Source organism: Silene latifolia, chromosome 11, assembly GCF_048544455.1.
Source record: "Silene latifolia isolate original U9 population chromosome 11, ASM4854445v1, whole genome shotgun sequence".
Classification (NCBI taxonomy): Eukaryota; Viridiplantae; Streptophyta; class Magnoliopsida; order Caryophyllales; family Caryophyllaceae; genus Silene; species Silene latifolia.
This window is the reverse complement of record NC_133536.1, coordinates 12,286,121-12,312,973: the sequence shown is the minus strand read 5'-3', so window position 1 is coordinate 12,312,973 and position 26,853 is coordinate 12,286,121. Positions and strand designations below refer to the sequence as shown.

The following is a 26,853-nucleotide window of genomic DNA, read 5'->3' as shown; positions in this document are numbered from 1 at the left end:
AGAAAAAGCAGAAACTGTTCCCTTTAGTTTACACATTTCTAGATTTCTTTAGTTTTCTAAAGATACACATTGACAGCAAACCAATAGCATGTAATACAATAATCATTGTATAAAACCGTCTTATAATGTTTAACCAACAAAAAATCGTCTCACAATATAAAACGGTCTTATTCTATATTTGTGATCGACTTTATTTGTAGGACAGTCTTTTGACTGGTGGCCTTCTTTTTCTTTGATGGGTCATGGCCTCATGGGTGAGTAAGCTGATCTATGAGTGACTCAATACACATGCACTTAAAAGCCTTAAAGTTCACCAACTTGTATGCTCCAACTTTCTGCTGCTTTTATATAATGTATATATATACACTCCATAATATACCTCCTTTTTCATGCATTGAGAATTTCTTAGGCAAGAAGTGAAGAAACGAAGCGCAACCAGCTAAGCGAAAATGAATGTTTCTGAGGCATTTAAATCAAGGAGCATGAAGAGTATGCTTGGAGATCATGTACTTAGAAATGGATTTTCAAGAGAAAGTAATGCAAGTTTGAAACTGTTACCTGGACCATCATCTCAAATAAACAGATCTTTGACCTTAAAGCATCGCAAACTCGAGTCAGTACTCAGCACAATGAATAAACTTGGTATGTAACAATTCTTCTGCTCCCATGCATTCTGTATAACATGTTTTTCTTATGTATCAGTGTAATAAAACATATTCATGAATGATACAGTGAAGGGAAAGCTCGGGTTAGGAGCGAAGATATTGCAAGTAGGAGGAATCGACAAGGTGTTCAGGAGAATCTTTAGTATAAGAGAAGGAGAACAGCTGTTGAAAGCATGTCAATGCAGTTTGTACACAACAGCTGGGCCAATACCCGGTCGTCTTTTCATCTCAACTCACAAACTTGCATTCTGCAGTGACAGGCCTGTTGCTAAAGTCTCCTCTCCAGATGGAGGTGGATCTCTTAGATTCCACTACAAGGTAATTACCATACACTGGATTAATTATATTTGTTTTTCGTGTTTACAAATCTTATAAATTGTGAATATATGTACTTAACATGATGTTTCTAATTCCTGCAGATAGTAATCCCACATGGGAAGATCAAAAGTTTGAATCAAACTGAGAACATGAAGAAGCCTTCACATAAGTATTTGCATGTCGTGACAACAGACGACTTTGACTTCTGGTTCACCGGACTCCTGCGTTCCAAGAAAATCGTCAAAAGCTTACAGCAAGCTCTGTCACAAACCATGATTTGCTGACCTCAACCTCGAGTTTAGCATACAAAGAAATCAAAGTACCTTAATTTCACAAGATTAGCCATGATTTTTTATTTTACTTGTAGACTTGTAAATCTCGATTAATCCTGTAAAATGTATATTCCACTCGCAAATTTCAGCAATGCAGAATCACTTTCTGTCAAAACACTATATCCTTTCCGCCTTTTGTCTGTAAGGGCTCAATGTCAGCACGGAGTATTTAAAGGGTAGCACAAAATGGTAGCGCAAAATGTCAAAATGCAGAAAGTACCTGAAATTGACTCGAGTTAAACGTTAATACCTTAAATCCATGGATTCAGTTGTTGTCCTCAGAAAAATGATTAAAATGAGGATAAAATGATCAATGCATAAGTGGTTAAGTTCCGAATTCTGTACTAAGATGAATACATCAGTGATAGATTCCGGTAAAATAAAAATTTTCAGACATGGTTCCTTATGAGGTTTTTACTGTTCTGATGATCTGGCATTAGCGCATTACAGAATACAAGTAAAACTGAACAGTTGAATGCCATAAAGAGTTCACTGCAGCTAGAAAGTCTGATTAATTTCTCATAACAATGATAAGTTAGAAAACCTAACTACTTATAGGTTAGCATTTGATCAAAATTTCCGATGTTCAGAGATCATCGACCTAACTTTTAGGGCTCGCTTGTGATGGGGCCAACTATTAGCACGGTAATAAGTGATGGTAGTAGAGGGTGGAAAGAGGTGACGGGGGAACTATTACTACCCTGATAACAATTACCATGTCCCAAACCAGTGTAAGGGTCCTGGTGCTCAATGTCAGAATTGAAACAGTTATCCAAGTGGCCAACAAAGTAATATGTCGACACTGAACAGTTAGAAGATACGGAGTAATCAGCAGGAAGTAACAGATTTGTTCCCATGTTGCAGGACCGACAACTACCATTTTTGCTAAAGGTGCCTTCACACAGTCATACTACATACTTTACAGGTATACATCACTGTATCAGATATGATCAAATCGTTACACGGAAAAAAAAGTACTCTGTAATATATTGAAACTTGGTTTACTGTTGAGGGCACCTTCCTAGAATGCAAGTGCCGACTTGTTACAGTTCCTGTGGTTATGACCTTAGGAAACCAATCAAGCTAAAACTGAAACTTTGATAAACAAACTGTTAATATACATATACCAGCAAGAACAGATTCTGATCTACGCGGTGCTGCCACCTTCATATTAACAATAATAACCATGTTACTCGGCTTACTCCCGCTCGTGTACTTGGCATGTCATTTGTCGGACGCAACACGACACTTTGATGCATTATACACGTAAAGACATAAAATAACACTGACACGAATCCATGTCCGATACTTGCAGGCAAACCCAAGTAACGTGGGCTACTGATATTACCTAAGAAAAGCAAGTTACTATAAATATCTGTAATATCTTTCTTTAACCATTACCAGATTAGGTCAATCAGTGCAGTAAAAGGCTCCAGAATCTTTTACTAATTTCAGTATAAAAAAAGCAAGGTAGCATCAGAAAGTTACACTGCCGACTCAAAAAAAGCATCAATCTTTCATATACAGTTACTGTATGTTATATTTATGTAAACAAGTAACAACCACTCACAAAAATCTGGTTGCTAAAGGGAAACAGTTACATATTTTATTCGACAAGCAGTTTTTCTAACGTGTGGCCCTAGGGGCTAGGGTATAGATCAATAAACTACTCCTTTGTGAATCTTTCTTTGTATAGTCTACTAATTAAAGACTTAAATGTGTAATCTGGCCATTTGGGCACACATTAGAAAAACCGTTTTACAAATATTTTTTTTCCGATATCACTTTTAGAAAGAAATCCTACACGGGATCAACTTCTTGAGTAAGAAATGTATTTTTTTTTTTTTTGCTTTTGCTGGCCCATTGAATGACTCAGCTGATCTGTGATTGACTGAGTGCATCTAAAAGGTTGGAAATTCTTCAACCTCCCTTTCTGCCTATATATACCCACCTTAACATACTTCATCAATACACCACCAAAAACCCAACATATACTCACATTTTTAGGCTATTCCGAATAATTTAGCAAACACTTTGTAGAAAGAAAAAAAAACATGAATGTTATAGAGGCACTTGCGTCAAGGAATATACCGAGTATAGTACAAGATGATCCCTTAAGAAACGGGTTGTCAAGATTCAAATACGATGAGGCAAGTAATTTGCAGCCGATTACACTGTTGCCTGTACCTTCAGGCAATAATAATGTGGACCGGAGTTTAACTATAAAGCACAAAAAAGTGGATTCAGTACTTAGCACAATGACCAAGCTTGGTATGTTCTGTTTTCTTATAAGTTAATACTCCTTAGTTCATTATTTTTCTGTTTTAGTCGCGATATAATGATATATGCTCTGTACTCGTATAATTTTAACTCGTAAGTATGTGTAATTCTTTGAATATGACAGTAAGAAGAAGTCTGAGCATAGGAGCTACAGTCGACAAAGTGTTCAGACGAATCTTCAGTGTAAGAGAAGAAGAGAAGTTGTTAAGGGCTTCCCGATGTTGTTTGTCAACCACAGCAGGTCCTATACCAGGTCGTCTCTTCATCTCAACACTTAAGCTTGCATTCTGCAGTGACCGAGCCATTGCTAAAGTCGTCTCTCCTACAGGAGAATTACTCCAATTTCATTACAAGGTAATTTTTCGCTATCCTATTGTCGAGAAAATCAAGAATATCGCCTGTCACCTGCCCTGTATTTCTAAAACTAACATGAAATGTCCAATATTGCAGATAGTGATCCCACTGGCGAAACTGAAGGGAGCAATTAGAAGCGAGAACACGAAGAAGCCAACACAGAAGTATCTACAAGTAGTGACGACAGACAAGTTCGAGTTCTGGTTCATGGGTTTCCTTCATTACAACAAAGCATTCAAATGTTTACAACAAGTAGTAGTCTCTCAAAGCTTGGATTCACTTCCTTCAATTCAAAATGTTCATACTTTTCTCTAGACTAGATTAGTATTAGTATATTATTCCTTTAGTAGTGCAACTATTGTATCAAATTAGTAATTGCCTTAGTATTTGTGCATATATAATTATACTAGTGTGTAACTCGTGTAAAAATGCATGGGTATAATATGAGTTTATGTATAATAACATCGTATGTATGAAATACATGTCATAATCAATTCAACTTCATTTTATATACTTTGATGAGTTTCTTACAATTTTCCAAATTAAATGTTCAAACATCAGAATTATTGAAACATTTACATCTATGAAAACCCTCTAACTCTCACAATCTCACATACACCAATCAATTTTATCTAATTAAATCCGTTTACATGTTACGACAACAACAACATAACCCTAGTGTCTCAATTGTCATAACCAAAGTACGTCGAAAACTGCATTAAATAACTTCTACTTCACAATAATATAAAACGCAATTCAACCAGGTTAGTGAATCGTTCCGCTTTTTCCATCATAAATCAGAAATAAAGAATCATTTCTTTGAATGAATTGGAAATGGAGAATTTTATGTGTTATAAATGTAACAGTACATTTATTCCACTAAGTTGAAGTTTTTCTTAAGGGCAACTGGAAAATGAAAACTTTGAAAATTTAGTTAAATTTTTGAATTTTTTTCAAATTTATTTTCATTATAATTTTTTTGGGGCTTGAGGAGAGTATAGTGATGGAGAGGGCACAATGGAGAGAATATTTGATGTTTTTTTTTGACATATTTAGTGTTTTTATTTAATTTAAAAATCTTAAATTATTTGTTCTTCTCTCCTTTTTTACCAACCACTTTCTTATATATTTTACTTGGTTTACTTTTAAGGCATTCCGAATCCTTAACTCTATTTCGGTTTTCAAAATCGTTTTAATCTTTTCTCTCGATTTAAATTTTTAGTTTTTATAAAAGAAATCCGGAATTCGATTTTAAAACCTCTAAGTTTACCTTGATTTTCCATTACATTTTCGCTCTCCCTTTTGTTTTTCATTTTCCCTTTTCTATTCGCATTTTTGAGGTGTGCCGTGTGCGTTCACCCATGGACGGTTCTAAAGAATGATTCATGTCAGCAAACCCCAAATCATTTTGGGATTAAGGCTCTGATGTTGTTGTTGTTGTATTGTAAATCTTGACTCTGTCTTTGCTTAAGGGTATTATTAATCAAGTGTTATGAAAGTAACAACAAAACAAAGTGGAGATGCACATACATACAGTTGATGAATAAAAGACACTAATAATTGGAATCCATGTATGCAGCTGCAAGTGCATTATTGGTCAAACTTGTTTAAGCATAAACTATGATGTCAACTGATCTTAGCAATGTTATTATCAAGTGATGTTATGTATGTTCTGTTAACAATATCTCAGCAAATATTCCAATATCCCCTACACAATAAATATCTTCACAATACAATCAATTTTAGTGCCATATAATTGTATAAACAGTAAGAATGTTTTGTATACTACATATAGGATAATTGTATAATCTTCCTTCCCTAATTACATAGGTATAGCCAACTATATATACTGTAACATTCATTTGACATAATACAATTCACATTCCTCTAAACTTATTGTCTTATATGGTATCTTCGAGCCTACAACGATCCAACCCTCTTCGACCCAAACGCAACAGCTTCAAACGCTCCAAACACCACACCTACCCAACTGCCGCCATGACAAACAACCAACACGACTCCACCATTACCAACCCCCACGACGCTGCTCACCCTCTCACGGCACCCAACCTTAACCATGTCGTGAAATTGAACCCTCTAAACTACACGACATGGAGGTTTCAATTAACCAACATCTTGTTTGGTCTTAGCCTTTTAGGCTTCATCGATGGCAGCCAACCTATACCTGCTGCCACCACCCTCGATGCCGCCAAACAAGAGGTACCCAACCCCGCTTATATGTCTTGGTTAAAACAAGATGGACTCATCCTCGGTGCCCTTATGGGTACCATAACCGCTGCCCTTCAAACCTTAATCGTTAGGGCTAAAACAGCGAAGGAAGCATGGGATATACTTGCCCAAACGTATGCTAATCCATCGCGTATTCACATACAACAAATTAAAACCAAATTTGATTCGATTTCTAAAACCACGGATCAAACCATTACCGAGTATATTCACTCGATAAAAGCTTGCGTGGATCAACTTGCCCTTTTGGGTAAAATACTCGATCCCGAGGACGTAATTTCAAGAGTCCTTAATGGCCTTGATTACGAATTATATAAATCTGTCATAGACCAAGTCCGAGCCCGCGATACACCAATCTCTTTCGAGGCGCTCCATGAAAAACTCCTTCAACAGGAAATGATCCTCCAACACAACCCACCCACCAATCACTTTCAACCCTCTGCCAATGCGTCGTACAAAAACTACAACACCCCTCGTCACCACTACAAACCATCAACCACCTACAACAACCAATCTAACCCCACTGCCGCCACCTACAACCAAGCCAACCCTCGTCCCTTCAAAGGACGGTGTCAATGGTGTCGTGAAACCGGGCACGTCATCGCTAACTGCCCCTATTTTCGCAAGCTCTACCCTAGCATCGTTTTTCCTGCACCACCACCAAACCGCCACCATCAACCCCAACCACAAGCCCACGCCGTGGGTATGACAGCAGGTCCCTCGGCTCTCAACCCTAACTACCTACTAGACAGTGGTGCGAGTCACCACGTAACCCACGACCTTGACACACTAGCCTTTCATTCACCATATTCCGGTCTCGATGAGCTCCTTATAGGCGATGGTTCCGGCCTCCCAATTGCTAACACAGGTACTGTTAAAATAAATGGTATTAATTTATTCAATGTTCTTCATGTTCCGAAAATAGCACGTAATATAATATCGATATCGCAACTTTGTCGAGACAATAAAGCTTATGTTCTTTTCTCACATGATCGTTTTTTTGTTAAGGCGATGGCGACGGGAACCACGCTCCTACAGGGCCAAGTTAGAGACGGAATTTACGAGTGGAGTCCTCCGAAACCGCGCGCCTATTCTACAACCAAAGGACCCGCTCCACTGTCGTTGCATCATAGACTAGGATACCCCTCGTATGATGTAATGAAATCAATTAATAAAAATTTGCAATTTTCCATTCATGATTTTAACCACTGTCAAGCGTGCAACATAACCAAAAGCAAGAAATTGCCATTCTCGCAGTCCTCCTTTCGCACTACTGACTCGCTCCAACTACTGTTTTCGGACCTTTGGACGAGTCCAGTACCCTCGTTTGACAATTATAAATATTATGTCATCTTCGTTGACCACTTCATTAAATACATTTGGATGTATCCACTAAAACGAAAATCCGAAACCAATCAAGTTTTTATTCAGTTTAAAGCCGTTGTCGAAAAATATTTTAATAAACCAATCATACATTTCTTTTCCGACAATGGCGGCGAATATGTTAAATTAAATACCACACTTTTAAATGACGGAATTTCTCACTCAACCTCTCCTCCGCATACCCCCGAACACAACGGGTATGCCGAAAGACGACACCGTCATATAGTCGAAACGGGCCTTGCCCTTCTTAGACACGCGCACCTACCTACCAAATATTGGCCATTTGCCTTTAGCACCGCTACTTATCTCATAAATCGACTACCCACTCGGTCACTAAACGGTAAATCACCATATTCTATACTTCACAATAAGCAACCCGACTATACCAACCTCCATAACTTTGGTTGTCTATGCTATCCATGGCTAAGACCCTACACCAAACACAAATTAGAAGACCGCTCTATTCCTTGTGTTTTCATTGGTTACTCAACCACACAAAGTGCCTTTCATTGTCTTGATCCAAAGACTCATCGTATATACACCTCTCGTCACGTCAAGTTTTATGACGATATCTATCCCTTCGAAAACCCATTGAACACCACCCTACCATCTCCCACAACTGACGAATGGACCACATTTTCCCTCCACATCCTCCCTCCCGCTGCATACACCCCCTCCGTAACCTCCTCCACACAACCCCAGCCACCTCCCTCTCGCCCACCTATCACTCAAGTCTACTCTCGACGTCCCCCCACTACCACTCCACCTCACGTCGATCCTACCTCAACGCCCTCCACTTCACCCACTATTCCCACTCCCTCCCCGACTACCACCCCCATCGAACCCCCTCCCACCACCCACACGACGTCCAACACTACCCTTACCCCTAGCACACCCCGTCCCAAACCACCTCAACCAACTAAAACCATAACAACTCGACTAGACAATAACATTCGTCGACCCAATCCTAAATATGCTAAACTCGCTCTTAAAACTTCGCTTCCAACCGACCTTCCCAACACCATTAAACAAGCTCTCGTTCTTCCACATTGGCGCCAAGCCATGCAGGATGAGTACGATGCTCTCACCCGTAATCTTACTTGGACCTTAGTCCCACGATCAACAGCTCACAATATTGTTGGTTGCAAATGGGTATTTCGAAACAAATTCAATCCCGATGGATCCCTAAAACAACATAAGGCACGCCTTGTTGCCAAAGGCTTCCATCAACGACCCGGTATTGACTACACGGAAACCTTCAGTCCCGTGATAAAACCCACTACTGTTCGTCTAATCCTCTCCCTAGCTGTTATTAAAAATTGGTCCCTCCGGCAACTTGATGTCAACAACGCGTTCTTACAAGGCAACCTCACTGACAAAGTTTTTATGAGTCAACCACCCGGATTTATTAATCAAACTCATCCCGACTACGTCTGCAAATTAAATAAAGCAATCTACGGCCTTAAGCAAGCTCCTCGAGCTTGGTACACCGAGCTTAAGTCCTACCTCATCACTGTTGGCTTCAGTCAATCTATCTCTGACCCGTCACTTTTTATTCTACAAAAACCCACCCTCACCATCTACATGCTTATCTATGTCGATGACATAATTATTACCGGACCTAACTCATCGCATCTACAAACCTTTATCGCCAAACTTTCTGCTAGATTCTCATTGAAGGACCTTGGCCCCTTATCCTATTTTCTAGGCATCGAGGTAACCCCGAATGCCCTAGGCCTTCACCTGAGTCAATCCAAATATATTCAAGACCTCCTTACCAAATACAAAATGGCCGATGCCAAACCAAACACAACACCTATGGCTACGTCACCACCATTAATTCGGGAAGACCAACACCCCATTCATGCGCAGTCCGACTATCGGGCCATTGTTGGGAGTCTCCAATACCTATCTCTTACCCGGCCAGACATCGCTTTCTCAGTCAACAGATTGGCCCAATTCCTCCATCATCCCACATTGACCCACTGGACGGCACTCAAACGCCTTCTCCGATATCTTCAAGGTACCCCGAACCACGGCATTCAACTCTACAAGGACACTCCTCTCTGTCTTCATGCATACTGTGATGCAGATTTCGGCGGTGACAAAGATAATTATCTGTCCACCACCGGCTATATCACCTATCTCGGGCGCAATCCCATTGCTTGGTCCTCCAAGAAACAAAAGGGCATTGCTCTATCTACGACAGAAGCTGAATTTCGAGCTATTGCTTCCGTCACCACCGAAACCTTATGGCTCCGCAACCTCCTATCCGAACTCAACATCCATGTCATCAAACCTCCGGCTATCTTTTGTGATAACATTTCAGCCACGCTCTATGCCAAAAATCCGGTTTTTCACTCGCGAATGAAGCACATGGCCATCTCCTTCCACTACGTCAAGCAACAACTACAGCTCGGTCAAATACGCATCTCTCACATTGCCAGCAAAGATCAACTAGCAGACATCCTCACCAAGCCACTACACAAACACCAGTTTCATGAGCTCCGCGACAAGCTTGGCCTTATCCCCAGAACGTCCAACTTGAGGGGGCGTGTTAACAATATCTCAGCAAATATTCCAATATCCCCTACACAATAAATATCTTCACAATACAATCAATTTTAGTGCCATATAATTGTATAAACAGTAAGAATGTTTTGTATACTACATATAGGATAATTGTATAATCTTCCTTCCCTAATTACATAGGTATAGCCAACTATATATACTGTAACATTCATTTGACATAATACAATTCACATTCCTCTAAACCTATTGTCTTATATGTTCTTTATATCACCACTAAAAGTTGTTGTATAACAGCTAATTTACCACATTTCTTCTATCTTTTTACTTTTTTTTTTCTTATCATTTAACTATTTAAGTAAAAATAAACTAACAAAAGCAATTTTGAAGATAAAAAGAAAAAAAGTACTGCAAAAAAAAAGCTAAGGATAAACAAAATGCAAAATAAGCTGTATTCCCTTAATTATTAACTCAGGAATAAGTGATCAACCATATGGTTAAGCATCATTTTCATCCACCCACAATGCTTGCTCATTCATCATAAAGTCATAACACTAAGTTATAGAATAAATGAGAGAGTTGTATCATGCTACAAGACGGTCTTACACAATAATTACTGAAATCGTAACATTATCACCTCAGAGCAATATAGCGTAAATTTTATTTGGAACCATTAACTAAAGGGGTATATATTAGTATATAGGTAATTAGATATCACATTTTGAAACCTGACTATCAATTTAGATGTTTTAGCTAAGATGACCTATTTACATACTACAAAATACACCAAGTTAGAAAATATCATATTAAAGGTTTCGAGTTCAAATTCTGATATCCCTATAATCGTTTTGAGTTGTGATGCTCCCAAAAAGCATAATCACTAGACCTTGTAGTGTTACCAATGAATGTATCTTATGTATGAAAATGTGAAATTAAAAAGATGAAAGGCAACACTACTTATCTAGATAAGCATCTAAAAAGTTTGATATGCATCTCCTCATCACATCAACATGCATGGCAGCTATAATAAAAAATGCCAAATCACAAAGTTACATTGCCAACCCAGAAACCTCCTTAAGGGCAATAGCAGTAAGTCTCCCTTGTGACGGGTATATCCGTCACAACTCACAAGTTATTTGATAGAAAATTCAAGAAACTGTTCCAATTAGTTTTACCCATTTCTAGATTTATTTAGTTTTCTAAACATACAAATCATTGAAAGCAAATCAAACTTACCGTCTTACAGTGTGAAACTGGTTCTTTATATATACACACACTTTCTGATAGTAATAAATCAGCGTTTAACCAATGAAAAATCATCTTACGGTATAAAACAGTCTTATTCTATTATTTGTGATCGACTTTGTTTGTAGGAAAACTTTTGACTGTTTGGCCTTCTTTTTCTTTGATAAGTCATGGATGACTCAGCTGATCTATGAGCGACTCAATACATATGCACTTAAAAGGCTTAAAGTTCACCAACTTGTATGCTCCAACTTTCTGCTTCTTTATATATATACACACCACTGATATAATCAATCTACCATCATCAAGAATTGTTCCTTAGGCAAGAAGTGAAGTAACGAATCGCAACTAGCTATAAGCGAAAATGAATGTTTCGGAGGCATTTAAATCAAGGAGCATGAAGAGTATGCTTGGAGATCATGTACTAAGAAATGGTTTTTCAAGAGAAAGTAATGCTGGATTGAAACTGTTACCTGGACCATCGTCTCATATGAACGGATCTTTGACGCTAAACCATCGAAAAGTCGAGTCAGTACTCAGCACAATGAATAAGCTTGGTATGTTGCATTTCTTCCCTTATTTTTTCTCAAAACCTGCATTTTGTATACCATGTTAATAACATATACTCCTGAATGATACAGTGAAGGGAAAGCTCGGGTTAGGAGCGAAGATAATGAAAGTAGGAGGAATCGACAAGGTGTTCAGGAGGATCTTTAGTATAAGAGAAGAAGAACAGCTGTTGAAAGCATGTCAATGCAGCCTGTACACAACAGCTGGGCCAATACCCGGTCGTCTTTTCATCTCAACTCACAAACTTGCATTCTGCAGTGACAGGCCTGTTGCTAAAGTCTCCTCTCCTGATGGAGGTGGATCTCTTAGATTCCACTACAAGGTAATTACCATACACTACAATGTATTATATTACAATCGTTTTTCGTGCTTTTAAATCTTATAAATTCATATTGAAACTTGGTAATAATGATGATTATATGTACCTAACTTGATGTTTCTAATTCCTGCAGATAGTGATCCCACATGGGAAGATCAAAAGTTTGAATCAAAGTGAGAATATGAAAAAGTCTTCACACAAGTATCTGCAAATCGTGACGACAGACGACTTTGACTTCTGGTTTACAGGAGTCCTGCATTCCAAGAAAATCGTTAAATGCTTACAGCAAGCTCTCTCACAAACCATGATTTGCCGACCTTAATGTAGAGCTTAGCATACAAAGAGATCAAATTACCTTGATTTTCGGAAGATTAGCTATGATTTGATTTTTTAAATTACTTGTAGACTTGTAAATTTTAGCTAGTCCTGTAAATTGTATATTCCACTGTATCACTTGTGTCCAAACTGTATACCCTGTTCGCCTTTTATCCGTATGGGCTCAATTTCAGCACGGAGTATTTCAAGGGTAGCACAAAATGTCGAAATGCAGAGAGTACTTGAAATTGACTCGAGTTAAAAGCTAATACCTTAAATCCCTGGATTCAGCAAAATTATTAAAATGATGAGAAAATGATCAATGCATAACTGATTAAGTTCAGGATTTTATAATAAAAAGATGAATCATCAGTGATTAATTCCGGAAAAATGGTGCATCAAAATGTTACAGAACAGGTATTTTTGGACTTGGTTCCTTATGTACGGCTTCTGCTGTTCCGATTGTCTGGCATTACAGAATACAAGTAAAACAGAACAGTTGAAGGCCATAAAGATTTCATTGCACGGAGATAAGTCTGATTAATTTCTCATAACAATGAATTGAGTTAGAAAACTTAACTACTTAATATCGTAGTGGCATTTGATAACTTTTTTGATGTTCAGAGATCATCAACCTAACTTTTAGGCTCGCCTGTGAAGAGGGGTTGGACTATTAGCGCGGTAATAAGTGCTGGTACTAGAGGGTGGAAAGAGGTGAGGGAGGAACTATTGCTACTCTGATAACACTTACCATGTCCCAAACAGCATAAGGGTCCCCAAACAGCATAAGGGTCCTGGTGGTCAATATCAGAATTTTACAGTTATCTAAGTACGCAACAAAGTAACATGTCGACACTGAACAGTCAGAAGATACGGAGTATTCAAGGAAGAAATAGATTTGTTCCCATGTTGGAGGACCTACAACAATGCCTTCACACAGTCATACTACATACTTTACAGGTATACATTACTGATTACTGTATCAGATATGATCAAATCATTAGACACGGACAAAAAACAGTAACCTGTCAATATTGATCCATGGTTTACTGCTGAGGGCGTGCCTTCATAGAATGCGTTCGCCGACTTGTTCAGAAATGGCTTACTGTTGAACAGCTGATAGACATTCGAAGATATATTAACGCTTTGTTACAGTTCCTGTGGTATGACCTCAGGAAACTTATAAAGATAAAACTGCAACTGTGATACAAGCTGATAAACAAACTGTTAATATGCATACCAGCAAGTACAGATTCTGATATACTCCCATTCGTATATTCGTCGCATGTCATTTGTAGAATGCAACACGACGCTTTGATGCATTATATACGTAAAAGACGTAAAATAACACTCTGACACGAATCCATGTCCGACACTTACAGGCAAACCCAAGTAACGTCGGTTATTGATATTACCTTACAGAAGCAACTCGCTATAAATATTCGTAATATCTTTCTTTAACCACTACCATATTAGGTCAATCAGTGCAGTAAAAGTCTTCAGAATCTTTTACTAATTTCAGTGTAAAAAAAGCAAGGTAGCATCAGAAAATTACACTGCCGACTCAAAAAAGCATCAATCTTTCATATACAGTTATGTTATATTTATGCAAACAAGTAACAACCACAGACAAAAATCTGGTGATTAAAGGGAAACAGTTGCATAATATTCGACACAGTTTTTCTAACGTGTGGTCCTAGGGTACAGATTAACAATAAACTACAAGTTGACGAGACTTGAATTTCTCATGAAATATTCTTATTTATATAGTATTAAAGACTTTAAATGTACCATCTGAGCACACGTTAGAAAACCCGCTTTACAAATATTTTTTCCGGAGATCACTTTTAGAAAGATATCCACCATGGGATCAACTTCTTGAGTAAGAAATGTATTTTTTTGCTTTTGTTGATGACCCATTGAATGACTCAGCTGATCTGTTCTTGACTGAGTGCATCTAAAAGGTTGGAATATACTCAACCTCCCTGCTTGCCTATATATATCCACCTTAATATACTTCATCAGTACACCACCAAAAACCGAACATATACTCACAATTTTTAGGCTATTCTATTACTTAGCAAACACTTTGTAGAAAGCAAAAAAAAAACATGAATGTTATAGAGGCATTTATGTCAAGGACTATACCGAGTATAGCAGGAGATGATGTCTTAAGAAACGGGTTGTCAAGATTCAAATATGATGAGGGAAGTAATTTGCAACCGATTACACTGTTGCCTGTACCCTCAGGCAATAATAATGTTGATAGGAGTTTAACTATAAAGCACAAAAAAGTGGAATCAGTACTTAGCTCAATGAACAAGCTTGGTATGTTCTGTTTTCTTATAAGTTATTGTTCATTATTTTACTGTTTTAGTCGCGATATGCATTCATATGATTTTAATTCACAGTATGTAATTTTTTTTTGAATATGACAGTTAGAAGGAGTCTGAGCATAGGAGCTAAGGTCGACAAAGTGTTCAGACGAATCTTCAGTGTAAGAGCAGAAGAGGAGTTGTTAAGGGCTTCTCGATGTTGTTTGTCAACCACAGCGGGTCCTATACCAGGCCGTCTCTTCATCTCGACTCTTAAGCTTGCATTCTGCAGTGATCGACCAATTTCCAAAGTCGTCTCTCCTATAGGAGAACTACTCCAGTTTCATTACAAGGTAAATTTCTCATTACTATTCTTTATAGTCAAGAATATAGCCTGTCAGCTGCCCTATATTTCTAAAATTAACATGAAAATGTCGAATATTGCAGATAGTAATCCCACTGGCGAAACTGAAAGGGGTGATTAGAAGCGAGAACACGAAGAAGCCAACACAGAAGTATGTACAAGTAGTGACGACAGACGAGTTCGAGTTCTGGTTCATGGGTTTCCTTCATTACAACAAAGCATTCAAATGTTTACAACAAGTAGTAGTCTCACAAAGCTTGGATTCACTTCCTTCAATTCAAAATGTTCATACTTTTCTCTAGATTAGTATTTCTTTTGTAGTTCAACTATTGTATCAAATTAGTAATTGGCTTTGAGTTTGTGTATATATAATTATACTAGTATGTAACCCGTGTAAAAATGCATGGGTATAATATGAGTTTATGTATAATAACATCGTATGTATGAAATATATGTCATATAATTAATTCATTTTATATACTTTGATGAGTTTCTTACATCTTTCCAAATTAAATGTTCAAACATCAGAATTATTGAAACATTTACATCTATGAAAACCAACTCTAACTCTCACAATCTCACATACACCAATCAATTTGATCTAATTCAATCCGTTTACACGTTACGACAACAACATAACCCTAGTGTCTCAATTGTCATGCAAAGAATAACCAAATATGTAAATTACGTCAAAAACTGCATTAAATAACTTCTACTTCACAATAATATGAAACGCGATTCAACCAGGTTAGTGAATCGTTTTGCTTTTTCCATCATAAATCAGAAATAAAGAATCATTTCTTTGAATGAATTGGAAATGGAGAATTTTATGTGTTATAAATGTAACAGTACATTTACTCCACTAAGTTGAAGTTTTTCTTAAGGGCAATAATGGTGGAGCAAGTAGGGATTAGCAAAAGTGCTCGTCCCTACTGGAAAATGAAAACTTCGAAAATTTAGTTAAATTTTTGAAATTTTTTTAAATTTATTTTCCCTATAATTTTCCCTCCCAAACTGTAAATTTTGACTCTGTCATTGCTGGTATTATTAATCAAGTGTTATGAAAGTAACAACAAAACAAAATCAATAAGTAGACCATACATCCGACGTACTACCACCAATTTTATAATTTCTGAGCATTATATTAATGTTTTTGAGTTTTGTTTTAAAAATTATGAGTTTTACAATAAAGTTTCTGAGTTCATTTACTTAAACATTAAACTCAAAAAATGACAACAAAACTCAAAAACATTACATATAAGTCTAGGTAAATTTAAGTTTTGACGGAAAAAAAATTAAAATCTAACTTATAAACTATAATAAACTCAAAAAAAATACACAAATACTCAAAAACAAGTAAAGTTTGAGGTCATAAGCTCAGAAAAAATACACATATGCTCAAAAACAAATAAATCTGAGGTAGTACATCCGATGTATATTCAGATGCACATACATACAGTTGATGAATAAAAGATACTAATAATTGGAATCCATGCATGCAGCTGCATGTGCATTATTGGTCAAAATTGTTTAAACATATACTATGATGTCAACTGATCTTAGCAATGTTATTATCAAGTGATGTTATGTACTCTATGTTCTTTATATCACCACTAAAAGCTGTTGTATAACAGCTAATTTACCACATTTTTGCTTTTCTTTATTTTACTTGTTTTTTTCTTATCATTTAAGTAAAAATAAACCAACAAAATTTCCCTCAAAAAAAAATAAACCAACAAAAGCAATTTTGAAGATAAAAAGAAAAAAAGTACTGCAAAAAAAAGCTAAGGATAAACAAAGTGCAAATAAGCTGTATTCCCTTAATTATTAACTCAGGAATAAGTGATCAACCATATGGCTAAACATCATTTTCATCCACCCATAATGCTTCCTCATTCATCACAAAGTCATAACACTACGTTATAGAGTAATGACAGAGTTGTCTCATGCTACAAAACGGTCTTATGCAATAATTACTGAAATCGTAACACAACCACCTTAGAGCAATATGGCGTAAATTTTATTTGAAACCATTAACTAAAGGGGTATATAGGTAATTAGGTATCACACTTTGAAACCCGACTATCAATTTAGATATTTTAGATGAGATGATCTATTTACATACTACAAAATACATCAAGTTAGAAAATATAGTATTAAAGGTTTCGAGTTCGAATTCTGATATCCCGTATAATTGTTTTGAGTTGTGATGCTCCCAAAAAGCATAATCACTAGACCTTGTAGTGTTACCAGTGAATGCATCTTCTGTATGAACATGTGAAATTAAAAAGATGAAAGGCAACACTACTTATCTAGATAAGCATCTAAAAAGTTTGATATGCATCTCCTCATCACATCAACATGCATGGCAGGTATACTAAAAAAATGCCAAATCACAAAGTTACATTGCCAACCCAGAAACCTCCTTAAGGGCAATAGCAGTAAGTCTCCCTTGTGACGGGTATATCCGTCACAACTCAAGTTATTTGATAGAAAATTCAAGAAACTGTTCCAATTAGTTTTACCCATTTCTAGATTTATTTAGTTTTCTAAACATACAAATCATTGAAAGCAAATCAAACTTACCGTCTTACAGTGTGAAACCGGTTCTTTATATATACACACACTTTCTGATAGTAATAAATCAGCGTTTAACCAATGAAAAATCATCTTACGGTATAAAACAGTCTTATTCTATTATTTGTGATCGACTTTGTTTGTAGGAAAACTTTTGACTGTTTGGCCTTCTTTTTCTTTGATAAGTCATGGATGACTCAGCTGATCTATGAGCGACTCAATACATATGCACTTAAAAGGCTTAAAGTTCACCAACTTGTATGCTCCAACTTTCTGCTTCTTTATATATATACACACCACTGATATAATCAATCTACCATCATCAAGAATTGTTCCTTAGGCAAGAAGTGAAGTAACGAATCGCAACTAGCTATAAGCGAAAATGAATGTTTCGGAGGCATTTAAATCAAGGAGCATGAAGAGTATGCTTGGAGATCATGTACTAAGAAATGGTTTTTCAAGAGAAAGTAATGCTGGATTGAAACTGTTACCTGGACCATCGTCTCATATGAACGGATCTTTGACGCTAAACCATCGAAAAGTCGAGTCAGTACTCAGCACAATGAATAAGCTTGGTATGTTGCATTTCTTCCTTATTTTTCTCAAAACCTGCATTTTGTATACCATGTTAATAACATATACTCCTGAATGATACAGTGAAGGGAAAGCTCGGGTTAGGAGCGAAGATAATGAAAGTAGGAGGAATCGACAAGGTGTTCAGGAGGATCTTTAGTATAAGAGAAGAAGAACAGCTGTTGAAAGCATGTCAATGCAGCCTGTACACAACAGCTGGGCCAATACCCGGTCGTCTTTTCATCTCAACTCACAAACTTGCATTCTGCAGTGACAGGCCTGTTGCTAAAGTCTCCTCTCCTGATGGAGGTGGATCTCTTAGATTCCACTACAAGGTAATTACCATACACTACAATGTATTATATTACAATCGTTTTTCGTGCTTTTAAATCTTATAAATTCATATTGAAACTTGGTAATAATGATGATTATATGTACCTAACTTGATGTTTCTAATTCCTGCAGATAGTGATCCCACATGGGAAGATCAAAAGTTTGAATCAAAGTGAGAATATGAAAAAGTCTTCACACAAGTATCTGCAAATCGTGACGACAGACGACTTTGACTTCTGGTTTACAGGAGTCCTGCATTCCAAGAAAATCGTTAAATGCTTACAGCAAGCTCTCTCACAAACCATGATTTGCCGACCTTAATGTAGAGCTTAGCATACAAAGAGATCAAATTACCTTGATTTTCGGAAGATTAGCTATGATTTGATTTTTTAAATTACTTGTAGACTTGTAAATTTTAGCTAGTCCTGTAAATTGTATATTCCACTGTATCACTTGTGTCCAAACTGTATACCCTGTTCGCCTTTTATCCGTATGGGCTCAATTTCAGCACGGAGTATTTCAAGGGTAGCACAAAATGTCGAAATGCAGAGAGTACTTGAAATTGACTCGAGTTAAAAGCTAATACCTTAAATCCCTGGATTCAGCAAAATTATTAAAATGATGAGAAAATGATCAATGCATAACTGATTAAGTTCAGGATTTTATAATAAAAAGATGAATCATCAGTGATTAATTCCGGAAAAATGGTGCATCAAAATGTTACAGAACAGGTATTTTTGGACTTGGTTCCTTATGTACGGCTTCTGCTGTTCCGATTGTCTGGCATTACAGAATACAAGTAAAACAGAACAGTTGAAGGCCATAAAGATTTCATTGCACGGAGATAAGTCTGATTAATTTCTCATAACAATGAATTGAGTTAGAAAACTTAACTACTTAATATCGTAGTGGCATTTGATAACTTTTTTGATGTTCAGAGATCATCAACCTAACTTTTAGGCTCGCCTGTGAAGAGGGGTTGGACTATTAGCGCGGTAATAAGTGCTGGTACTAGAGGGTGGAAAGAGGTGAGGGAGGAACTATTGCTACTCTGATAACACTTACCATGTCCCAAACAGCATAAGGGTCCCCAAACAGCATAAGGGTCCTGGTGGTCAATATCAGAATTTTACAGTTATCTAAGTACGCAACAAAGTAACATGTCGACACTGAACAGTCAGAAGATACGGAGTATTCAAGGAAGAAATAGATTTGTTCCCATGTTGGAGGACCTACAACAATGCCTTCACACAGTCATACTACATACTTTACAGGTATACATTACTGATTACTGTATCAGATATGATCAAATCATTAGACACGGACAAAAAACAGTAACCTGTCAATATTGATCCATGGTTTACTGCTGAGGGCGTGCCTTCATAGAATGCGTTCGCCGACTTGTTCAGAAATGGCTTACTGTTGAACAGCTGATAGACATTCGAAGATATATTAACGCTTTGTTACAGTTCCTGTGGTATGACCTCAGGAAACTTATAAAGATAAAACTGCAACTGTGATACAAGCTGATAAACAAACTGTTAATATGCATACCAGCAAGTACAGATTCTGATATACTCCCACTCGTATATTCGTGGCATGTCATTTGTAGAATGCAACACGACACTTTGATGCATTATATACATAAAAGACGTAAAATAACACTCTGACACAAATCCATGTCCGATACTTACAGGCAAACCCAAGTATCGCCGGTTATTGATATTACCTTACAAAAGCAACTCACTATAAATATCTGTAATATCTTTCTTTAACCACTACCATATTAGGTCAATCAGTGCAGTAAAAGTCTTCAGAATCTTTTACTAATTTCAGTGTAAAAAAAGCAAGGTAGCATCAGAAAGTTACACTGCCGACTCAAAAAAGCATCAATCTTTCATATACAGTTATGTTATATTTATGCAAACAAGTAACAACCACAGACAAAAATCTGGTGATTAAAGGAAAACAGTTGCATAATATTCGACACAGTTTTTCTAACGTGTGGTCCTAGGGTACAGATTAATAATAAACTACAAGTTGACGAGACTTGAATTTCTCATGAAATATTCTTATTTATATAGTATTAAAGACTTTAAATGTACCATTTGAGCACACGTTAGAAAACCCGCTTTACAAATATTTTTTCCGGAGATCAGTTTTAGAAAGATATCCACCATGGGATCAACTTCTTGAGTAAGAAATGTATTTTTTTGCTTTTGTTGATGACCCATTGAATGACTCAGCTGATCTGTTCTTGACTGAGTGCATCTAAAAGGTTGGAATATACTCAACCTCCCTGCTTGCCTATATATATCCACCTTAATATACTTCATCAGTACACCACCAAAAACCGAACATATACTCACAATTTTTAGGCTATTCTATTACTTAGCAAACACTTTGTAGAAAGCAAAAAAAAAAACATGAATGTTATAGAGGCATTTACGTCAAGGACTATACCGAGTATAGCAGGAGATGATGTCTTAAGAAACGGGTTGTCAAGATTCAAATATGATGAGGGAAGTAATTTGCAACCGATTACACTGTTGTCTGTACCTTCAGGCAATAAGAATGTTGATAGGAGTTTAACTATAAAGCACAAAAAAGTGGAATCAGTACTTAGCTCAATGAACAAGCTTGGTATGTTCTGTTTTCTTATAAGTTATTGTTCATTATTTTACTGTTTTAGTCGCGATATGTATTCATATGATTTTAACTCACAGTATGTAATTTTTTTTGAATATGACAGTAAGAAGAAGTCTGAGCATAGGAGCTAACGTCGACAAAGTGTTCAGACGAATCTTCAGTGTAAGTACAGAAGAGGAGTTGTTAAGGGCTTCTCGATGTTGTTTGTCAACCACAGCGGGTCCTATACCAGGCCGTCTCTTCATCTCGACTCTTAAGCTTGCATTCTGCAGTGATCGACCAATTTCCAAAGTCGTCTCTTCTACAGGAGAACTACTCCAGTTTCATTACAAGGTAAATTTCTCATTACTATTCTTTATAGTCAAGAATATCGCCTGTCAGCTGCCCTATATTTCTAAAATTAACATGAAAATGTCGAATATTGCAGATAGTGATCCCACTGACGAAACTGAAGGGAGTGATTAGAAGTGAGAACACGAAGAAGCCAACACAGAAGTATGTACAAGTAGTAACAACAGACGAGTTCGAGTTCTGGTTCATGGGATTCCTTCATTACAACAAAGCATTCAAATGTTTACAACAAGTAGTAGTCTCTCAAAGCTTGGATTCACTTCCTTCAATTCAAAATGTTCACACTTTTCTCTAGATTAGTATTAGTATTTTTCCTTTAGTAGTGCAACTATTGTCTCAAATTAGTACTTGCTTTTGTATTTGTGTATATATAATTGTACTAGTGTGTAACCTGTATAAAAATGCGCGGGTATAATATGAATTTATGTATAACATCGTATGTATGAAATATGTCTTATATAATTCATTTTATATACTTGATGAGTTTCTTATATCTTTTCAAATGTTCAAACATCAAAATTATTGAAGCATTTACATCTATGAAAACCAACTCTTGTTAACTCTCCCATACACCAATCAATTTTATCTCATTCAATCTGTTTTACATGTTACGACAACATTACCCTACTGTCTCAATTGTCATGCAAAGAATGACCAAATATGAAAATTAAATCAAAAACTGCCTTAAATGACTCTACTTCACAATAAAATGAAAAGCTAAGTAACCAGTTTAGTGAATTGTTTTGCTTTTTCCATCATAAATCAGAAATAAAGAATTGTGTGTCTTTGGATAAATTGGAAATGGAAAATTTTAATGTTATGAATATAACAGTACATTTACTCCTCTAAGTTGAACTTTTTCATAAGGGCAGTGGTGGAACGACGAGGGTTAGCAGAAACGCTCGTCCTCGTTGGAAAATGAAAACTTCGAAAATTTTGGTTACATTTAAAAAAAAAAAAATTAGTTTACCTTATAGTGTTACTCGTTCGTTCCCGTTACAATTTTCGGCGTCATAACTCCGCCACTGCTTACAAGTATTTCAAGTGTTATTATAGTAACAACAAAACAAACAATGAAGTTGGACATCCAGTTAATGAATAAAAGACACTAATAATTGAAACACATGCATTTTTTTTTCTTGTCTAACAAAGCGCGCACGTGCACACTTAGTCGCATTACGATAGAGGAGAGGGGGATAGTCGAACCTGGTACCTCCATCTTAACCACTAGACTAAGACATCTTCGGTTAATTGGAACCCATGCATGCACTTGCATGTGCATTATTGGTCAAACTTGTTTAAGCATATATGATGTCAACTGATCTTAGCAATATTATCAAGTGATGTTGTGCATGTTCTTTATATCACCACTAAACTTTGTTGTATAACAGCTAAATTACCACATTTCTGCTTTTATTTCACATCTTTTTTTTTTTCTTATCTTACAAGTAAAAATAAACTAACAAAAGCAATTTTTTTGAAGATAAAAAGGGAAAAGTACTGCAAAAGAAGGATAATTAAACAAAGTGCAAATAAGCTGTATTCACTTAATTAGTTACTCCCTCTATCCCGTTCATTTGTTGTCCTATTTTATTTTGGAGTGTCTCAGTTAATTGTTGTCCTTTTTATTTTAAGAATGAACTTGATGAGCAATTTGATCATTCACACCTTTTTGTTCCACTTGTCATTTAGTAATTGGCCTCAACCTCTTTCCTTGGTCTTTGTGTCAAAACCAAAGGAGAACAATTGACCGAGGGAGTAATTAGCAGCACACTGTTTGTGTCTCTTTTCATTTTGTTTGCAGTTAAGTCACAACTGACAATAACTTTGTATGTATCATTAATTAACTCAGGATTAAGTGATCAACCATATGTAAAGCATCATTTTCAACCACCCATAATGCTTGCTCATTCATCATAAAGTCATAACACAAAGTACTAGAATAAACTAGCTAGTGTTTTTCTATATAAAAAAGTCGTCTCAAGATGTTCTTATGCAATAGTTATTGAAATCATAAATTATCGCCTAATAGTACTATGGCATAAATTTTATTTAGATCCATTGAATAAAGGGGTATATAGGTATCACTCTTTGAAAACTGACTACCAATTTAGATCTTTTAGCTGAGATGATCTATTTACATACTACAAAATACACCACTAAAAGATTAACTAAAAGTTTCGAGTTCAAATTCCGATATCTCCTATAATCTTTTTGAGATGTGATGCTCCAAATAAACAAAATCACTAGACCTTGTGTAGTTTTACCAATGAATGTTTCTTTTTTTTTTTTTTTTTTTTTTTAAGAAACCAATGAATGTATCTTATGTATGACCTTCTGAAATAAAAAAGTTATGAGCTTCAAAAAAAGTTGAAAGGCAACACTACTTATCAAGATAAGCATCTAAAAAGTAGATATGTATCTCTTCATCACATCAATATGGCAACTAATATTAAAGAGTGCACCTTGTTTATATTTATGTCCAACTTGGTTGGTCAATTAAGAGATATTTTAGTGGTAAAAGAGAAAAAATTGCCTTATCAATGCCAACCATGAAAAAAAAAAAGTGATAAAACTCTATTTACTTAGCTATGAATTCTCTTTGGTATATACTCCCTCTGTCCCGGTCATTTGTTGTCCTATTTCATTTTAGGGTGTCTTAGTCAATTGTTGTCCTTTCTATTTTAAGAATGAACTTGATGAACAATTTGATCATTCACAATCAATTTGGTCCACTGAAAGGGAGGGAGTATATTGTCAGGAAATAAAGAATGAACAAAATCCATGCCAGGACTCCAGGAGGCAGAACACGTCAAAAGTCCTGCAATGTCTTTACTCATATAAAAGACGGTACAGGAACTAGAGCTTTATAATCATTAACAACTAACAATCATCATTTGTAGAGGCATGTCATGAATGATCAATCATACGGAGTATATATTATCGGAAATGATCGGAGCAGACAGAGGCAAAGAACATTTAAAAATTCTATATCGAGTTATCAACATATAACTTGTTCCGATATTATTCTAGTTCGGCATGCATACATGAAAAGTTGAAAAATGTATCTGGTTTGATTGCAAACGTTCTCACATGACTGTATGTTCATCGTGAAAATGGGAGAACGGTGGATGAAAGGATTATATTAAAGATCAATAATCATGACAAACTTATATGAAACAGAATAAATGAGAAAAAACGTACCTTTGCCTTAAGTGGTCGTTCCTTTGTAGATCAAAGAATCGCCAACCTTGAGGTAGTAATAATGTAATTTTCCATGGACTATTGTAATCTGTCAATACTCACTATGATACTCTGGTTAGAAGTATCCGACATTGTGCGTGTCCAAATGAGAAGTCGGCTATTTTATGAAAAAAATAAAAAAGTTCATGCTCAGGTTTTAAGTGTCCCACATGAATATGCAGGGTAATGAAGAGTATAAATGATTGAGATCTACATTTATAGTTTGAAGAGGTCGGAAAAACATTTTAGCCATTTTCTACCAATGGATCTTATCAGAAACTTTTGAAATTTTAGAGTTCATCATAACACAATGCAAAAAGTGTACATCAGTACACGTAATGGCGTAATGCTTAGAAAACATCAGATACAGAAATAAGGGAGAAAGTTTAAAGTGGATCATAAACGACCGGCTATGCCAAAACCTAGCGAAGATTACATTCCAATTAGAACAGCTTAGAAAGAAAAAAAGTTCGAAACTGAAAACCCCACAATAGTTTTGAAACTATAGCAAGCCAATTCCAAAATGCAGAAACAACGCCTAAGTTCGAAACTAACCAATTCGATAAAGGGACCTAGGGGAAATGAAGCTTCCAAAAGGGCTAGTACTTGCCGACAGCAACATAAAATTCGACTTTATTGAAAATATTCTTTTGCTGTCATACTTCTAGCATGAACCAGATTCATAAAGGCCATATATAGCAGAGGCCATTACAGCAGCCAGCAGAAGCAAAACGACGGACATTAAAGCTAGTAGTTAACACATCGGGTAGCTAATCAAACAGCAAGATGGAAAAGTAACAACAACCATATCCGTTGTTTACGAGCAGAGGATGTTCCAAAAATCATTCATAAGAGATCCGGACTAGTATTATCTAATTCACGGGAAACACGTCATCCTGAGCTCCATATGCTTTGTGCAACACCAGGCTGTCTGAATACATTTCTAGTTGAACATCATTATTCATAGATTTTCCACGGTTCTGCATCTGACGACTAGCAATATTATAAGACCTCAACCTGCTAATAAGACAGCCACCATCATCACTCTCATAATAGAATACCTTTGAATACATGTAGGGGATAAATAAATCCAGTCCATCAGAAGGTGCTGAAAACCATAAAGTCCACACCCGCTTTCCATCGTCAAGTTCACTCACCCAGATGCTGGCACCTACTTCAGAAATACGAAAAATCGCTAATGATTCCCTAAGAACAAATAGAGACGTTTGGTGATAATTTTTGTCCGAAATAAATGGAAGTTCCGAAAATGTGAATTCTTCCAAATCAAAGTCAAGGGAAACAAGCTGTTCTTTATCATTCCCCTTCCCCCTACAGCGTGCGTGCACCGCCCCTTGAAAGTAAACAGCGTCTGACGGAAAATAATATGCCTGAAATATTATACGCTCAAAGCATGACCTCTCAACATTGAAGCCATTCTTTCTGACAGTCCATCGTTGATCATTGAGTGTATAAACCGCAAGAAACATATCTATAGGCTGAGTACCCGTAGTTTTATCAAATGTGATAGTATTAGGATAATAAGTCCAATATTAGGCCCATTAAGGCGGCTACCGTCTAGGGTTTACAGTATCGTCATCTATTATATATATGTCTATGTATTGTCATCAAATCACATCATTCAATAATACAGTTATCATTTATGAATTCCTCCCTCCTCTATAATCTTAACATGGTATCAGAGCCTCTCGCTCTTGAGGCCTAAATAAATTCCGCTGCCCTGCCGGTGGGTGTTTAACCTAGCCCACCGGCAGGATCTCACAAACAATTTCCGATTACCCGTACTTTTCATATTTCCAAAAAAAAAAAAAAAAAAATTAATTGATAATAACATCAATCGTGGTTCAACACTTGAACGGATGTTTTCTTTTGT

The 26,853-nt window shown here is 36.4% G+C and overlaps 6 protein-coding genes and 3 long non-coding RNA genes across 9 annotated transcripts; 6 read left to right on the top strand and 3 right to left on the bottom strand.

Annotated features, from left to right (window-relative positions):
• Window positions 1-389: 389 nt before the first annotated feature.
• Window positions 390-1,571, top strand: LOC141611070 (GEM-like protein 4). Its single transcript, XM_074429481.1, has 3 exons — window positions 390-642; window positions 733-983; window positions 1,085-1,571. The coding sequence occupies exons 1-3, from the start codon at window positions 450-452 to the stop codon at window positions 1,265-1,267; spliced, it is 627 nt and encodes a 208-aa protein (XP_074285582.1). The 5' UTR covers window positions 390-449; the 3' UTR covers window positions 1,268-1,571.
• LOC141611071 (uncharacterized) lies at window positions 1,101-18,393 on the bottom strand. The gene is made up of 8 exons (XR_012528490.1): window positions 18,305-18,393; window positions 13,583-13,673; window positions 12,598-12,724; window positions 12,349-12,495; window positions 12,139-12,238; window positions 11,827-11,946; window positions 1,307-1,454; window positions 1,101-1,204 (listed from the first exon to the last, which is right to left on the bottom strand). It is a non-coding gene; the product is annotated as an uncharacterized LOC141611071 (long non-coding RNA).
• On the top strand, window positions 2,486-5,691 carry LOC141611064 (putative GEM-like protein 8). The gene is made up of 3 exons (XM_074429475.1): window positions 2,486-3,586; window positions 3,720-3,949; window positions 4,046-5,691. Exons 1-3 carry the CDS (start codon window positions 3,370-3,372, stop codon window positions 4,262-4,264), a joined length of 666 nt encoding a protein of 221 aa, XP_074285576.1. The 5' UTR covers window positions 2,486-3,369; the 3' UTR covers window positions 4,265-5,691.
• LOC141611069 (putative GEM-like protein 8) lies at window positions 11,371-12,753 on the top strand. The gene is made up of 3 exons (XM_074429480.1): window positions 11,371-11,910; window positions 11,995-12,245; window positions 12,376-12,753. Exons 1-3 carry the CDS (start codon window positions 11,718-11,720, stop codon window positions 12,562-12,564), a joined length of 633 nt encoding a protein of 210 aa, XP_074285581.1. The 5' UTR covers window positions 11,371-11,717; the 3' UTR covers window positions 12,565-12,753.
• On the top strand, window positions 14,327-15,934 carry LOC141611067 (putative GEM-like protein 8). The gene is made up of 3 exons (XM_074429477.1): window positions 14,327-14,885; window positions 14,996-15,225; window positions 15,320-15,934. The coding sequence occupies exons 1-3, from the start codon at window positions 14,669-14,671 to the stop codon at window positions 15,536-15,538; spliced, it is 666 nt and encodes a 221-aa protein (XP_074285578.1). The 5' UTR covers window positions 14,327-14,668; the 3' UTR covers window positions 15,539-15,934.
• On the top strand, window positions 17,739-19,229 carry LOC141611068 (putative GEM-like protein 8). The gene is made up of 3 exons (XM_074429478.1): window positions 17,739-18,388; window positions 18,471-18,721; window positions 18,852-19,229. Exons 1-3 carry the CDS (start codon window positions 18,196-18,198, stop codon window positions 19,038-19,040), a joined length of 633 nt encoding a protein of 210 aa, XP_074285579.1. The 5' UTR covers window positions 17,739-18,195; the 3' UTR covers window positions 19,041-19,229.
• Window positions 18,609-21,264, bottom strand: LOC141611072 (uncharacterized). Its single transcript, XR_012528491.1, has 4 exons — window positions 21,183-21,264; window positions 19,074-20,149; window positions 18,825-18,971; window positions 18,609-18,714 (listed from the first exon to the last, which is right to left on the bottom strand). It is a non-coding gene; the product is annotated as an uncharacterized LOC141611072 (long non-coding RNA).
• Window positions 20,904-22,191, top strand: LOC141611066 (putative GEM-like protein 8). Its single transcript, XM_074429476.1, has 3 exons — window positions 20,904-21,362; window positions 21,472-21,701; window positions 21,796-22,191. Exons 1-3 carry the CDS (start codon window positions 21,146-21,148, stop codon window positions 22,012-22,014), a joined length of 666 nt encoding a protein of 221 aa, XP_074285577.1. The 5' UTR covers window positions 20,904-21,145; the 3' UTR covers window positions 22,015-22,191.
• LOC141611073 (uncharacterized) lies at window positions 21,584-25,054 on the bottom strand. The gene is made up of 3 exons (XR_012528492.1): window positions 24,924-25,054; window positions 22,690-22,744; window positions 21,584-21,669 (listed from the first exon to the last, which is right to left on the bottom strand). It is a non-coding gene; the product is annotated as an uncharacterized LOC141611073 (long non-coding RNA).
• Window positions 25,055-26,853: the final 1,799 nt, after the last annotated feature.